General features: G+C 40.3%; 1 protein-coding gene across 4 annotated transcripts in view; it reads right to left on the reverse strand.

Moving 5' to 3' along the window:
* card11 (caspase recruitment domain family, member 11) overlaps positions 1 to 13,165 on the reverse strand; it is a 34,950-nt gene extending 21,785 nt beyond the window's left edge. For 2 of the 4 annotated variants that reach the window (XM_032587550.1, XM_032587546.1), the window contains exons 1-3: positions 12,867 to 13,165; positions 977 to 1,180; positions 271 to 408 (exon numbers count right to left, since the gene is read on the reverse strand). In XM_032587550.1, coding sequence (XP_032443441.1) covers positions 271 to 408; positions 977 to 1,169 — 331 coding nt within the window. In that variant the 5' untranslated portion in view covers positions 1,170 to 1,180; positions 12,867 to 13,165. The remainder of the gene's footprint in view (positions 1 to 270; positions 409 to 976; positions 1,181 to 12,866) is intronic. The other 2 variants (XM_032587548.1, XM_032587547.1) reach the window with 2 other exon arrangements.
* Between the last annotated feature and the right edge of the window lie 262 nt (positions 13,166 to 13,427).

Genomic DNA, 13,427 nt, shown 5'->3' on the forward strand with positions numbered 1-13,427 from the left:
CTAATGGTAGCAAAAAAGTTGCTGGGTTGGCAACTGCAAATGTGCAGATATAACCTGGTGGGCTGGTCCATCAGTCAAACTTCTCTCAGAGGAAAGCAGAAGAGGATAGGATGTGCTTTAATGATTTTTAGACCTTTGCTGAGGTCAATAAGATCAGGGAATAACATTGGCTTCACATGTAAGTATCGGCCGATCACAGATGTCCCAAAATTAAGGAAATCGGCACCAATAAATTGGTGAACCCTTAGTCTCAAAGTGTCCGGGACTCACCTACGATGGTGGAGAATCGTCTCGTTGGGTCTTTCCCTGTGACCGACTTGTAAAGTTCAGGGTAGTAAAACTCCAGACTCTCCAAAAACGCCCCATATCCCCTCTCCCCTTTGGTGCGGAGGATGTCCAGCAGACGACCTAAAAGAAGGTTAAAGAAAGATTCTTGTTTTGTTTTCAAGTTCAGCGAATGCAAACACAATGCTCCTGATCTCTGTTATAAGACAAAAATCTAACAACTGCCTTAATTCTTCAGCTACAATTAGAGTAATGGGGTAATTTTTGTCATTTTTAAATCTATTGCCTGAAGGCAGATCTGATGAGAAATTCATGGCTTTTTGTGGCCTGAGAAAGACCATAAAAGTTCACTGAAATAACAAAGTATCATATCAAAATAGTAGAGAAACAAAAAACTCAGAGCTTCTGCTTTGCAGGAGACGTCCGATAATAACTTTATGTCTGAAAGTGTATTCATTGTGTGACAGGAAGAAATGTGTAAGGCTAAATATCTAAGTCACAGGCAATCACAATTTTTGCTAGATTGCTAGAAAATCTAGCATTTGGATAAAAAAGTAGACCCTGAAAGGCTTTTATTTCTAAAGTTCAGAGCCAGTAAATGAACATAATTTCCCATCCAACCGTAACGTTTCACCATATGTAAGAGAATTAACTTTTTCTCCTTACAAATCATCACATCTCTTTTACTCACTCGTGCGGTTCGCTTTTGTCTGGAGCAGCGGGGAGTTGAGGATCTCGTCCTCGTCCTGCTCGTCCAGCACTTTGCACTGACGGAGGTACGGGGTGAGCTTCGCTGGAGTGATGTTGCGACACAGCTGGTAGCGCTTGCACTCCACCTTCTCCCACAATGCATCGTTGTCCTCCAACGTCCCGTTCTCGTCCATCTCCTACGGCCCTGACGAGCAGCAAAAACGGACAGGAACAGTTCACTTTGCTGTTTGGCCTGTGACTGTGAGCAGAGGCGGTTCTTGGAAGAATGCTGCCCTGCGCACCCACTGAGACTTAGGTTAGAAATTAACCTGAGTAAAATGTTTAAGAAGTATGTGAGAAACAGAGCCATCCTTCACACAAAGTAATAAAAAAATTAAATAATCAGTACTTACTATGAAAATGTCGGTTTTTAAAAAGCGAATCATTTGGCTTATATATGCAAATATTCCCCAACGGATGTAATAAGCAAATATTTTCACAAATAGAGAACGTCATTGTCATTTTCCTTCATGTTTACATATACATTCCCATGAGGTAATGTGTATCGCCTCTACAACTCTTATTTGGTTGTCGAGGTGGTGATTTTGATCACAGCGCTCCGTCTTATCTACGGCAGCTGCAGGAATCTAACGGAGGCTGTTTACAAGATACTGATTCAAACCACCTCCTTGATGGACTTCACGATATGCTTATAAATCTAGAGAGACTCAAATCAACTGAAATAAATTGTCTTTACCACTTTTATCCTTTTTCATCTGACACCAGCAGTTAAATCTGATAACCTCCTGCTGAAAACAATCCGATCTGTATCTCAGCGAAGAATAAGCATGCCTGTGCTTGGATTAGGTAAGAAAATACGAGGAAACCTGCATAGGCTCCACACGAGACGATGCTTAAATACATGGAACGCCTTTAAGCAAAGATATCCCACAGCAAAGAACAGTGGGAAATGTTGGTGACTTTGTAAATCACGCATTTCTCATTTAAATTGTAAGTTATTATTTAGAATCGGCTGGAACTTCGAATCACCTGAACATACAAATTACTTATCAGTCCATCGCTCCAGTTGTAAATGGCATAATAGAGAAGCACTGTTGCAGTGACTTGCTGAGGGCAGAGTGTTGGAAAGAGCAGGAGCTTCTTAAAGAGACAGAGGCCCAATGTCAGGGTGTTAAATTACAGTCAGTTTTCTTTCGAGTTAATCTTTGATAAATACAGCATTTTTAGGACAAATGAAGGTAACAAAGTTATTTTTAACTGAAGTAAAATAGTTCTGTGAAATTAGATTTTATTTTTAACAGTAACAGCTCAAAGAATAGAGTACTTTTTTCTCTTTATTATTCGCGTTTTTGTGAGAACGACAAACGGGAAACGGAGGTGGAGTCAGCCAATTACGATTTATTTTATTTTTTATGTAATGCGACCTGTATCCGATCTTTTCATGACAGTCTGAACAACACAGGTCGGAATTTTTTCGAACGCGACCGTATCGGATTGGGTATCCGACCGTATCGAATTGGGTATCTGATTGTATCGGATTGGGTATCCGATACGTATCGGATTGGGTATCCGATACGTATCGAATTGGGTATCCGATACGTATCCGATTCAAATGTGACCTGAATCCCCACTGCCAGGTCGCGTTCATCCGACGTTAACGTCACTGATACGCAACAAATGCCCATATTCTGCACCCTGATACTTGCCAGCGAAAAAAAAAACAAAAAACAACAGCCATGGCGGACGATAATGAGGACTAAGTTGTTAATATATTGGCTCTGGTCGGACAACAACTTCAGATGTGTAAGCTATGCTCCACCGTTTGCATCCATGTTTATTTCCGCAAACACTGAGCACTTCTTCTTTATGGCGGTTGGCAGAACACTTTCTATGTGTGACATTATTGCGCCCTCTACTGCGCGTGCGGGACACTTTCAGGTCATTTGCCCTTTCACACTGGAGAACAAAAACAGATCGTATTTACTTGGAAGCGTGAACGACCACGGTAAAAAAATAAGAAATCCGATTTGACAAAAAATCGGAATTGGGTCACTTCAGGCTGCAGTGTGAATGCAGCCAAGACATTATGACCAAGAAGCCCCAATAATTTTAATGAATGGACATTAACGAGTGTTTCAGGTACTGAAGGAGCCTGTAGAAAATCACTAATTTATATGTTCTCTAGTCAAGACATACCATATTTTCTTTCCTTACGTATTTTCAATATATTGGAAGTTATGAGAAATTGTGTCTTCTCTACACCTAAATATCAAAAATGTCAGAATACAGAATGCAACAATGTCTCAGAGGCTATGACTTTGAGATTCATGTGACCCAGGAAGCTGCTTATTCTGCTAAATTCAGAAAGAAATGAGGAGGCGGCAACAGATGTCTGATAAGATCTTATTTTAAGAGACCTTCATCAAAGACCAACCTAAATTTATACTCTCTTTAGCGTGGCGTTCCACAGGGTTGTGGCTTTGAACCAATTCCATTTCTTCCTTTAATTCTTTCTGAAGCAAACGTGACAGATAACACCCAGCTCCATTCATCGATGAACTCTGTGCTGGTTCACAAACTTCAAAACTTCAATTTTTAACAATGTTTTACGATGTAACCAGGACAAAAATGACACATTTGGTTCTAGAATCCTTTGAGATTATGTTCTGATTTTATTCTTATTCTGGATGACATAACGCTGCTCTCCAGTGTTTCATCAAGTCACCAAGAACTCATCTTTTAAATCTCACATTTAGCAAGTCTGAGCAAAGTTTTTCTAAAATTAGAATTAGCAAAACCTCTATTCTCAAGGTTGAAAAATAGTGAATGACCAGTCGACTATTTTGACAAGTACTTCTGAAAGAGATCATGCTGTTCCAATTACAGCTTCTCTAAATTGGCTTCCTGTGAAATGTAGAACTGATTTGAATTTTTTTCTTATGGTGTATAGAACCATTATTGGCTTTTCTAATGCTTTACAATCCCATAAGGCTTAATGTTTGCTGCCGTATTTTGCTGGAACAAAAATAAAAAGGGAGCCTTTAACTTTCCTTCTCTCTGTCAGGTAGAGAAAAGGTCTGTATCTGCAGGGATGTGGGAAACAACTTGACTTTAGAGAGTAACAAATATCTGTAGTCCATTGTCAAGTCTCACAGACGGTTAATGTCTGTCTATGAATGCACAGGAGTTGTGGTCAATGCCGCAATAATGTTATGTTGTGTTTGCAACCTCGGGTGGCCAGTTTCTCCAAAATCTCTCAGCATATTGATATATTTGTTCATTGTGGTTTGCCCCGTTCAGTGGAAGTTGTATTCGCTCTTCCAGCACAATTGATACAAAGGTTTCACACCTCAATGTTTGACTATACTTAATTTGCAGCTCAACATCTCGCCAACTACTACGGTCTGATCCAAAAAGCTGTTTGAGATGTTGTTATTGGTATATCCACGGGCCGATCAACGAAGGCATCAATCAAATCGCTTGTGCACAATTGACGTGGCTTGTACTCCAACTGAGATGGTTAAGAAAATGTGGGGGAACCGCGCAGGATCTGCAAATGGAGATGAATCTGGCTGGGAATGAACTAGTTAAAGAGACCTGCAGACCAAATATGCAAGGTCAGGGTGAGGTTGTTAGAGGTAAGTCAGAGTCATAGTCAAGATCCTGTGCCCCAAGGACGAGTCAAGTCAACTTAAGACCAAGACTATGAAGGCGGTGAGAACAAGACCAAACCAGTAATGTAGTTGTTGCTGCAACTTTTTCAGTAAAGTGTTCTCGCATGACATTTAGGTGAAGCCAAGCTTGTGTGTAAGCTGAACCACCTCTAAATGCCCCTTACTGACAAGACAGAAACAAGGTAAACAGACAAACCAGACCACTCTGATGAGTGGATACATCTAGATAAATGTTATGCATCTTAGCATTAGCTCCAGGCAGAGTGACAAGAGGCAACAGGACATGGAAGACTTCACTTCCTTTCCACATGATGTACAAATAAAAAAAACATTGGCATATTTACTCTGCTCCCGCTTCACTTATTTTTTCATCCCCAGCATGTAGGAACAAGGATGGTAGATGAAAGCCAGAAGGTAAAGTCATTATTAGTCCAGTTTGAATGCAGTCTGCAGTTTCACATGGTCTTGACTATTCTTAGAACAAACAACAACAACAACAACAAAAACAAGTCCAACGCGTCCAAGACCGAGACAGGGTTGAGTAAAAATATAAACAAGACCAAAACAAACCAAAACCAAGGCCAATCTGGAGCACTACAACACTACGATTGGGGGATTAACAAGGCAGACAGCAAAACCCATGCAACATAATAAAACAGGAAGCAAACTGAGACGAATATGGAGGAGAGCATAACAAATGAGCAAATCTAACCAAACAAAAAGACATAAATAAATCACATCAACATGCAGAATCAAAGGAGAAAGGTCAAACCAAAACCCACAGACCATGTCCATCATATATTTTTAACACCTAAAGCTAAACAATGGTAGGTGGCAGTAAAGTTGAAACCTGACATTTGGGTGTGGAAGGACTCAAACTTTGGCTGCTGATGTGATACTGTGCAGAATAACCACCAAGCAACACATGTGTTTCTGACTAATTTGGAAAGTGTATGCAACAGCTTGACATTGAGCGAAACAAAGATGAAGTGAGAATTTTGTTTCCATTTTTGCGCTGTCAAATTGTCACCTCCAAATTTCCATTGTAACGGTTTTCTATTTGTAGAGTTCAACTTAATTGTTCAGACTGCGGTCGATGCCAGACGAGGCAGCCCGAGGCAGGATATCACACGGGCTGAGTTGCTGCCAAAAGCAATCCACAACAAGTCGACGTCGTTGAGTAAGATCTGTTTCGGCTTCACTTTTACACCACACATCAATCATGTCACAATGAAAACAGACAAAAAGGAAGCGAGTCCACTGTGCAACACATTAAGGGTATTGAGAAGAAAGAAAATCTGTGCAACTTTACCAGGTTTTAAAATCATTTAATCTAACCTCAAGTGTAGAAAAATGTATGGCACATGTCATATCAATGATATTAATTCAACACAGTGTGGAGGAAAAGAACGACAGTCTATCAATGTAGTAAAGGAAGTCTTGCCAAGTCTTCTGGCAGTTTGTCAATGCTGCGATTCATTTATCCACAACTCAAACGTGCGGTCACAGCTTTTCGATTTGGCCGAGGTATTTCAGACATTTGGTTACGGATTTGCTGCCGTCTCTGTACCGCAGGTGATCGTCCACGTTCTTCCAACCTTTTTACTCTGGAACCGGAACAGATTGCCTCACATTTGAATCTGGAATACTTTTCTACACAGAGGAGTTTATGGTCAACTCAGTAACTGCAAGATGCCTGTGTCCAGCTCATCACACTTCACCACCAAGCTTGTAAACTGGCATGCCATCTTTTTACTTTCATGCCACGTTTTATTAGTTAGCTCTCATCTAATCCAAAAGACATTGGATTAACCAAGATGCAATCTGGTTCTGTCATATTCTCTCTTCTGCGTGATCTGATGCAGGGGAGAAACGTGTGGGATGTCTACTCCTGGGAAACTTAAATGTTTCCACTCGATTAGAAGCTTTCCCACAGAGAGATTGGGATTGTTTGGAAAAGGCTTTACAGCTCTTCCTAAATCATTTGGCAGCTTTTCCAAGTTCACTGCAGATTGCATTCCTGTTTGGCGTTGTGTTAACACACCCGTGTACTCCAGAGCTACAATCTGCCGATGCCTTCGCTGCTTTACACATGCTGACACTTGCTAATTTTCCCATTTCAGATAGATGAATAAAGACAAAGTGACATCTGTTTTTCCACAACTAAGGCTGAATTTAAACGACGTAGAACTGTTGAAGACCAGATCGTTTTTTTTATTAGGTCCTGATATGTAAAATCCAAGGCACAGAAACATGAAGAATCATGATGCGTAACTACGCAAACAACACATTTCACCATAAAACATTCTTTTTGTGCAATTTTTATCCTGCACACTTGTCACTTTTGTACTCCCCCATCGTCCCCTTATTCCCCCTTGCTTTCCATTGCCCTCACCCTCTTTCAAACATTAACACACATATCAACACCAACACACCGTGCCTGCATCGCAAAGCATTTGCATGCCTTCAGGTTTGCAGATGTCACTCCACAATCCCGCTTTGTGACCTGTATCCAACAGTTAGGCAAATCAAGACTGCCTGATGTCACAGCGCAGGTAAACGCACACAATCACACACTCTGCGTGGTCTGTGAATGAGCTCCAGCTTGCGCTTTCATGCCACATTTGAATGGCACATCCTGGTTTAAACTGGGGTTACGCAATGCCGGAGCGGCGACTAATCGACCCCAGGACCCCGGCAGAGCCGTGGCCCCAGCTCCGCGTTGGAAGTCATTGTCTGTAGTTTGCAGCCTTGCATGAGTTGTTGCCTCAAGTCGCTGCAGACAGATGACAAAACCGCAAACACTCAGACCAGCTCGCAGCCATATGCAATTCCTGCACAAGCACAAGTGCGCACGAACACATCGCAACACAGACCCCCCATAAGTAACCGCACGTTTCCTCTTCTCTGTTCTCCTATTTTGGACTTTGTTACCGAGAAAGCTGATCCTTGCTTCCTCCTTTTCAAACCAGATGTGTGTCGCAGCTCTCTTCCTCTATTCTTATTTAGCCCGTTCACTCAAGCCCTTGTATGTATACTACTGTTTGTTTGTTTTTTCAGGGCAGCACACTCACAATCTATGCCTTTCATTTTTACCCATCTTTTTTTGATCAAAGCAACACAGAGACACATGCAGCAATGCAGACAAGCAACCTGCAAGATGCACTTAGCAAACTCATCGTTTCCACCCTCTTTTTCTCATAACTCGGGTCACTTCAACATCATTTTGCCTTTGAATTTCCAAATCCACCTCGGATGAATAGAGCAAGAGATTTATTTATTTATCTATCTATTTGTGACCTGACAGTTGCAAGTGAAGACTTATGAATTTCTCTTTTTTTTTTTTCAATTTTGGGGACATCAGAATAAATATTTTTGAACATATGTGCAAATTTAGAGAGGGGGGAAAAAAAGGCAGAAGTGATTTTACATATTTTCCGTCTTTATAATATGCAGAATTACTAACTGGCTGAATATTGTGGAGTCGACACGGTTAGTCTTTAGTGTAGACTCCACTAAAAGCCCTTTGTTAAACTCTAAAATGAAAGCAGGTTTCAGAGTGCTCCATTCAGATTTTGCCCGTCTTTATTATTGCAAATGCACATGAGCCACATGCGTTACATGTGACAATATTACTCTAAATGTTTGACAAATTCAACTTTTTCTACAGGCTCCAAGACAGAAAAGCAGCAACGTGTGCTCATTTCACTGTGTGCTCTCAAATCAGAGCTACCATATAGCTGAAATTTGCCTTGCTTCACCGCTCTACTAATCCCAACCACGCAGATAATCAGGGAACTTATGAGGTAAAGTCATAATTTCTCAGTTCTGAACACATGAATTTAATGAGTCCAGCCGTCTTTTATGACTGAGCAACTGCCATTTGTTAGATTCGTTCAAGTTAAAATACAACTAGAAAATGGGAACCCAGAACACCTGGTGAATAATGTATTGTCAATAAGGATCAATATGACCCTTAAAGAATAAAACAGCAGAGTTATTTATGAAAAGATGTGCATATTATTACCTATCAGATCATTGGGTATCAAGGAATCCCAAGTTACGGATGACAAATTGCCAACATTTAGCTTTTAACGAGATGTCGGAGAAGTCGCCTTACTGTGTCCGTACGTACACATTTGCCCCTCCCCGACCTGTTGCTGCACACTGCTCGTCATCTGGCTTAAAAGGAAAAAAAAAAAAGAAAAGCTACTGCACATTTCTCTCACTTACAAGAAAAGGCAAATGTGGCTGTTTGGAAATATTGACAGTCTCAACACACAGAACAGTCATGGAGTAGAAACATAAAGATTTCCACTCATCTCTACTGTAAACTCAACACTGTTTTAAACTAAAGTTTGTACGCCATAAGACTAGATAATCAGGTAAATATGCCTATGAACTACGTCTAAATAATCTAATTAATTGTGTTTTAAAATAAAACAACAATAACTAGATTATAGATTGTTATACATATATATATTTAACAGTATTAGGATTAACTAACTTTTTTTCCCGATTAATTCCTACTTTACATTTTTGTTTTAAATTACTGAACGAACAACATAATAGCGTGATTTTTTTCTTGTATTAATCAATTATTGCACTGTACTATGAGTATTTTATTACATACTGACATTAATTAAATTTTTTAGCAGTAGCTTTTTTTTTTTTTACAATTTTGGTGAATGTTTGTTTACATTTGGTGTATTAGAGAAATAAAAACAGGATTTTCACCAGAAAGGTTTTTTTTTCTTTCTTGGGCTGAACAATATTCTGTTTACCATGTGCCAGGAGGATGGAAGATGAAATGTAAGCAATATTTTTGTACAGTTACCGTTTTCAAACCCATGACTGGACCATATGTTATAATCTTTCATACTAAGCTGGTCCTTTTGCTCGTCTATCACCATGTCAACGTGTTTTGTTTATTTTCTAACCACATACCCAAAACGGTGCCACAAAAACAACACGGAAGAGCTGGAGGCTTCCTCGATATTTATGAAGTCTTCATTTACAGACTGTGTCAAAACAACGGGGCAACTCAAAACCTACTTCCTTTCTTACTTCAAAATGAGAGAATGAAACACAAATACAGGCTACAAGCAAACACATTCATAGTAAGAATATAGACTTACTTTTCCTGATGAAGACAAAGCTCACTTTGACAAGAAACACTGAGGTGTTTCAGTCAAAAATGTGGGAAACAACAGAAGTGAGGATCAAAAAAGTTATCAAAATAATTTGTTGTTTTTTTATTATCAGTATTATTTCTCTATGGACCTATTTGTGTCTATATTAAAGCTGATGATAATATTTGAAAAGTCCCCAAACTGTGTCTAGAATTGCTACTTGTCTGATTCTAACAACTTTTCCACAGCTGGTTCAATGAGAGCATTAATGAATGCTGCTGTCAAAAAATGACTGAACTCCATCTTTTTGTACTCTTTAGCAGCACAGTTGGAGTGATAAACATGACAGTTATAATGATTTGATGATGAGTGACTGTAATTTTTAAGACAAGAGGCGCTGCAGCCTGTATACAGAGTCACAGCAGGAGTAGACTGTGTTGAATCTGATCATTTTTATCAAGATTACTTTTATCATCCTCACCATAAATGCCACAAAACAATCATGGTAAAATCACTGGATTTTACATATCTTGCACGGACAGGCTGTTCAGTAAAATCCATTGAATTTTTAAGAATGAAAAGAAATTGTAATTTCTCCGTATTTTACAAATTTATACTAATGAATCTTTGAGATCACATGTGTCAAACTCAAGGCCTGGGGGCCAAATCTGGCCCACCTTAGCTTTTTATGTGGCCCTCTGGACAAATTACATCAATATTTTTTTCCAGTTTTTCACAAATCTGCAAAATTTACACAGAATCAAAAACATTTTCTGATTTTACTGCAAATTTTCTCAAAATTGGTCAAAAACATTAAGTGTAAGTGACAGCTGCCTCAACTTTACTTGATGTCAAGTTATAATCCATAACTGATACAGCGAGTAATAAAACGTGACATTTGCCATTAGTGCAAAAATTATAACAATTTCTTACTAATATTTCTACATTAGCAACACAAAATCTGTAATTTTGATTGCAAAAAAAAAAAAAAAAACACTAAACAATCACAAAATCGTGGAGGAACTGCTAATTATTGATATTTTAAGAGTTTAATTGGTTTTATCAATATATTCTGGCACAACCAGTCCTTTAAGAACATTGATATTTTTAATATTGCCCAAAATGAAAATGGGTCTGACAGCCCTGCTTTAGAGGAAGGTTTTGCGTATTGTGTTTACTTACGGCATGTGTCAGGAGCTCAACTGGAAGCATATTCTTGCGTGCTTCATTGCATCACCGCACTTCGACACGCCAAGCAATTCAAAAAAGAAAAAGCAAACTACTATAAAGGACAAACTTGAATGACATCTGTAACCAAAGCTCTATAGCTAAGCAAGTCGATTTCATAAATCCTTTTTCTCACTTTCACTGATTTTATTGTTATTGTTAAACAATTGTTTAACAATTGTTTGCATTGTTACAGTGCAAACAATTGGCCTCTGTTTTGTCTGAGAGCTGTCGAGCAGTTTTCTTCCCCCACTCATTTGTGCGATCAAACATTGAAATTAATCCTACTTTTTTGTTCGCCTTCCTGTTTATCCCAATCGGTGCCGAACCTCCAGAGCCGGGCCCGGGACTTCTGGGGGCTCGCCGTCAGCGCACCGGTCTGGTGCTCTGATGCAGGCAGATATGATTGATTCAAGTGTACAAACTGTCATAAAGGCTTCATTGTCCAGCCGAAGAGCCGAAGCCTCTAGGAACTTGATACATGTGTTCCTATTGTGTCGACTGAAAGAGCAAAAGGGGGTCAGAGGTTCGGCTCTGGCAACCATTATTTGAAAAAGCTGGAATAATTTGCATTAAAAAAGAAAAAACAGTGAACAGCAGGTTGGTGCCGTGTAAACCACAACGCAGTTTGGGTTCGATTCTGCAAAAATGCGGAAAAGTTTGAAATTATGACCAACATAATGAGTCACAGACAGATTTTGGAGCATGCACAGAACTCCTCTTGGGTTGTGCACACACATTAAAACAGAAAGTAGTGCACACATGTGAACAACTTTCAGTAACTTGAAATAGCCTGCATTTGTATTCAACCCACCTTTTCTCTGATTCCTTCTAAATAAAAACAAGTGTAGCCAACTGCTCTCACATGACACCTATTCCCCAAAACGTGGTTAAATTCAGCATAAATCCAGCTGTTTTGTTGAAGCACAGCGAGGCTTGTTAACAATATTAATGTAATATTGAAATAAATACAAAGCAAGCAGAAGAAAGAAAATGGTTTAGGTAAAAGCAGATGTGTGTGTATGTGTTAGAATGGCCCAGTCAAAGTCCAGACCTAAATCCAACTGAGCTTGAAAACTGCTGTTTTCTGCCTTTCTCCATCCAATCTGACTGAGCGTGAGAGATTTCAGTCTCCAGATGTTCAAAATGGATTGAGACACACACCAAAAGACTTGCATTACTGCCCGAGTGGAGGCAGGGGGGCGAATATAAATGCAACACTTTCCCATTTTGATTGTAAAAATGTTTGAAAATCCACGCATTGTAGTACAATCTGGAAAAAATACACATTACTTTGCGTTGGTCTGTCACATCAAATCCAAATATAACACAAACAAAGAAAGTAGAAAGTCAAAATGCCTAAAGGTTGAAGGTATGTGAATACCTTTGCCAGGCAGATGATTGATTGACCTCATGTGCTTAATTTTACCCCGTTTCTCATCCCCCCCCACTGTCTTTCTCTGATTCCCGGGCTTACTGGTTCCCATTATCCGCTGCACCTGCTGCTGGAATCCCAAGCATTTTCATGAGGGCTGATAAAGACTCAGTGATGACAAAGAAACTCAACTCTCTCCTCCGGCTTGAGCCAAGAGCATGTCAGAGGCGAGGGCACAGAGGCAGACCAATACCTTTCAAGTCCTTCTAAAGCAGATTATAAGCCACTTCGTTTGAGGGTAAAACGCAGCTCTGCTTTTGACGACACGTTTTGACTGTGGAGCGAGAGAGAAGCTGTGCGCCTTGTTTTTCCACTGGCGGCGGCGACCCCCCCCCCCCGATTGATGGCATTTAAATTCAGACACGGACACAACCGTGAGACCCACGGGGTCACTTTTCTCACCTGAAACGATGATCCAAAGGTCCGCCGGAAATCAACAGATGTTCTGGTAGTTTCTTGAGAAAGACAACCAAAGACGCGCGCGAAGAAGAAGAAGAAGAAGAAGAAAAAAATAGTTTTTTACGCTCAGGTTGTCTCCATGTATCCGACTCGAGGAGCAGGTGTTAGAATAAAGCCGGCAGGACTCGGCGGCTGTGGAGCCCCGTCTCTCTGAGCCGCGGAGTGAGGTGGAGACAGACCGAAGCGGAGAGAAACTGTCGCCCTGAGAAGCAGACAGAGAGCGGAGGTGGGCGGGTTGATGGAAATAAGCTCTCTGCTGCTGCTGCTGCTGTGAAAGGAAGAGCTCAACTTCACTGCTGCTGCTGCAGTGATCAGGTACGGACAAGCTGGCCAATGACTGCTCACCTCCACCTGTAAAATGAACTGCGAGTCCAATAATAGCTCGCTCTTTTTAACGTGACCTCTGTGTTTACTCCCTCAGCTGTGCCATGTCAACACAAGAAGGAGACTCTTCAGTATTTCCATCAAGCTGCATGCTTTGCTCCCACGGTTTAGTTCTAAGAG

This window comes from Xiphophorus hellerii, chromosome 16 (genome assembly GCF_003331165.1).
Source record: "Xiphophorus hellerii strain 12219 chromosome 16, Xiphophorus_hellerii-4.1, whole genome shotgun sequence".
Lineage (NCBI taxonomy): Eukaryota > Metazoa > Chordata > Actinopteri > Cyprinodontiformes > Poeciliidae > Xiphophorus > Xiphophorus hellerii.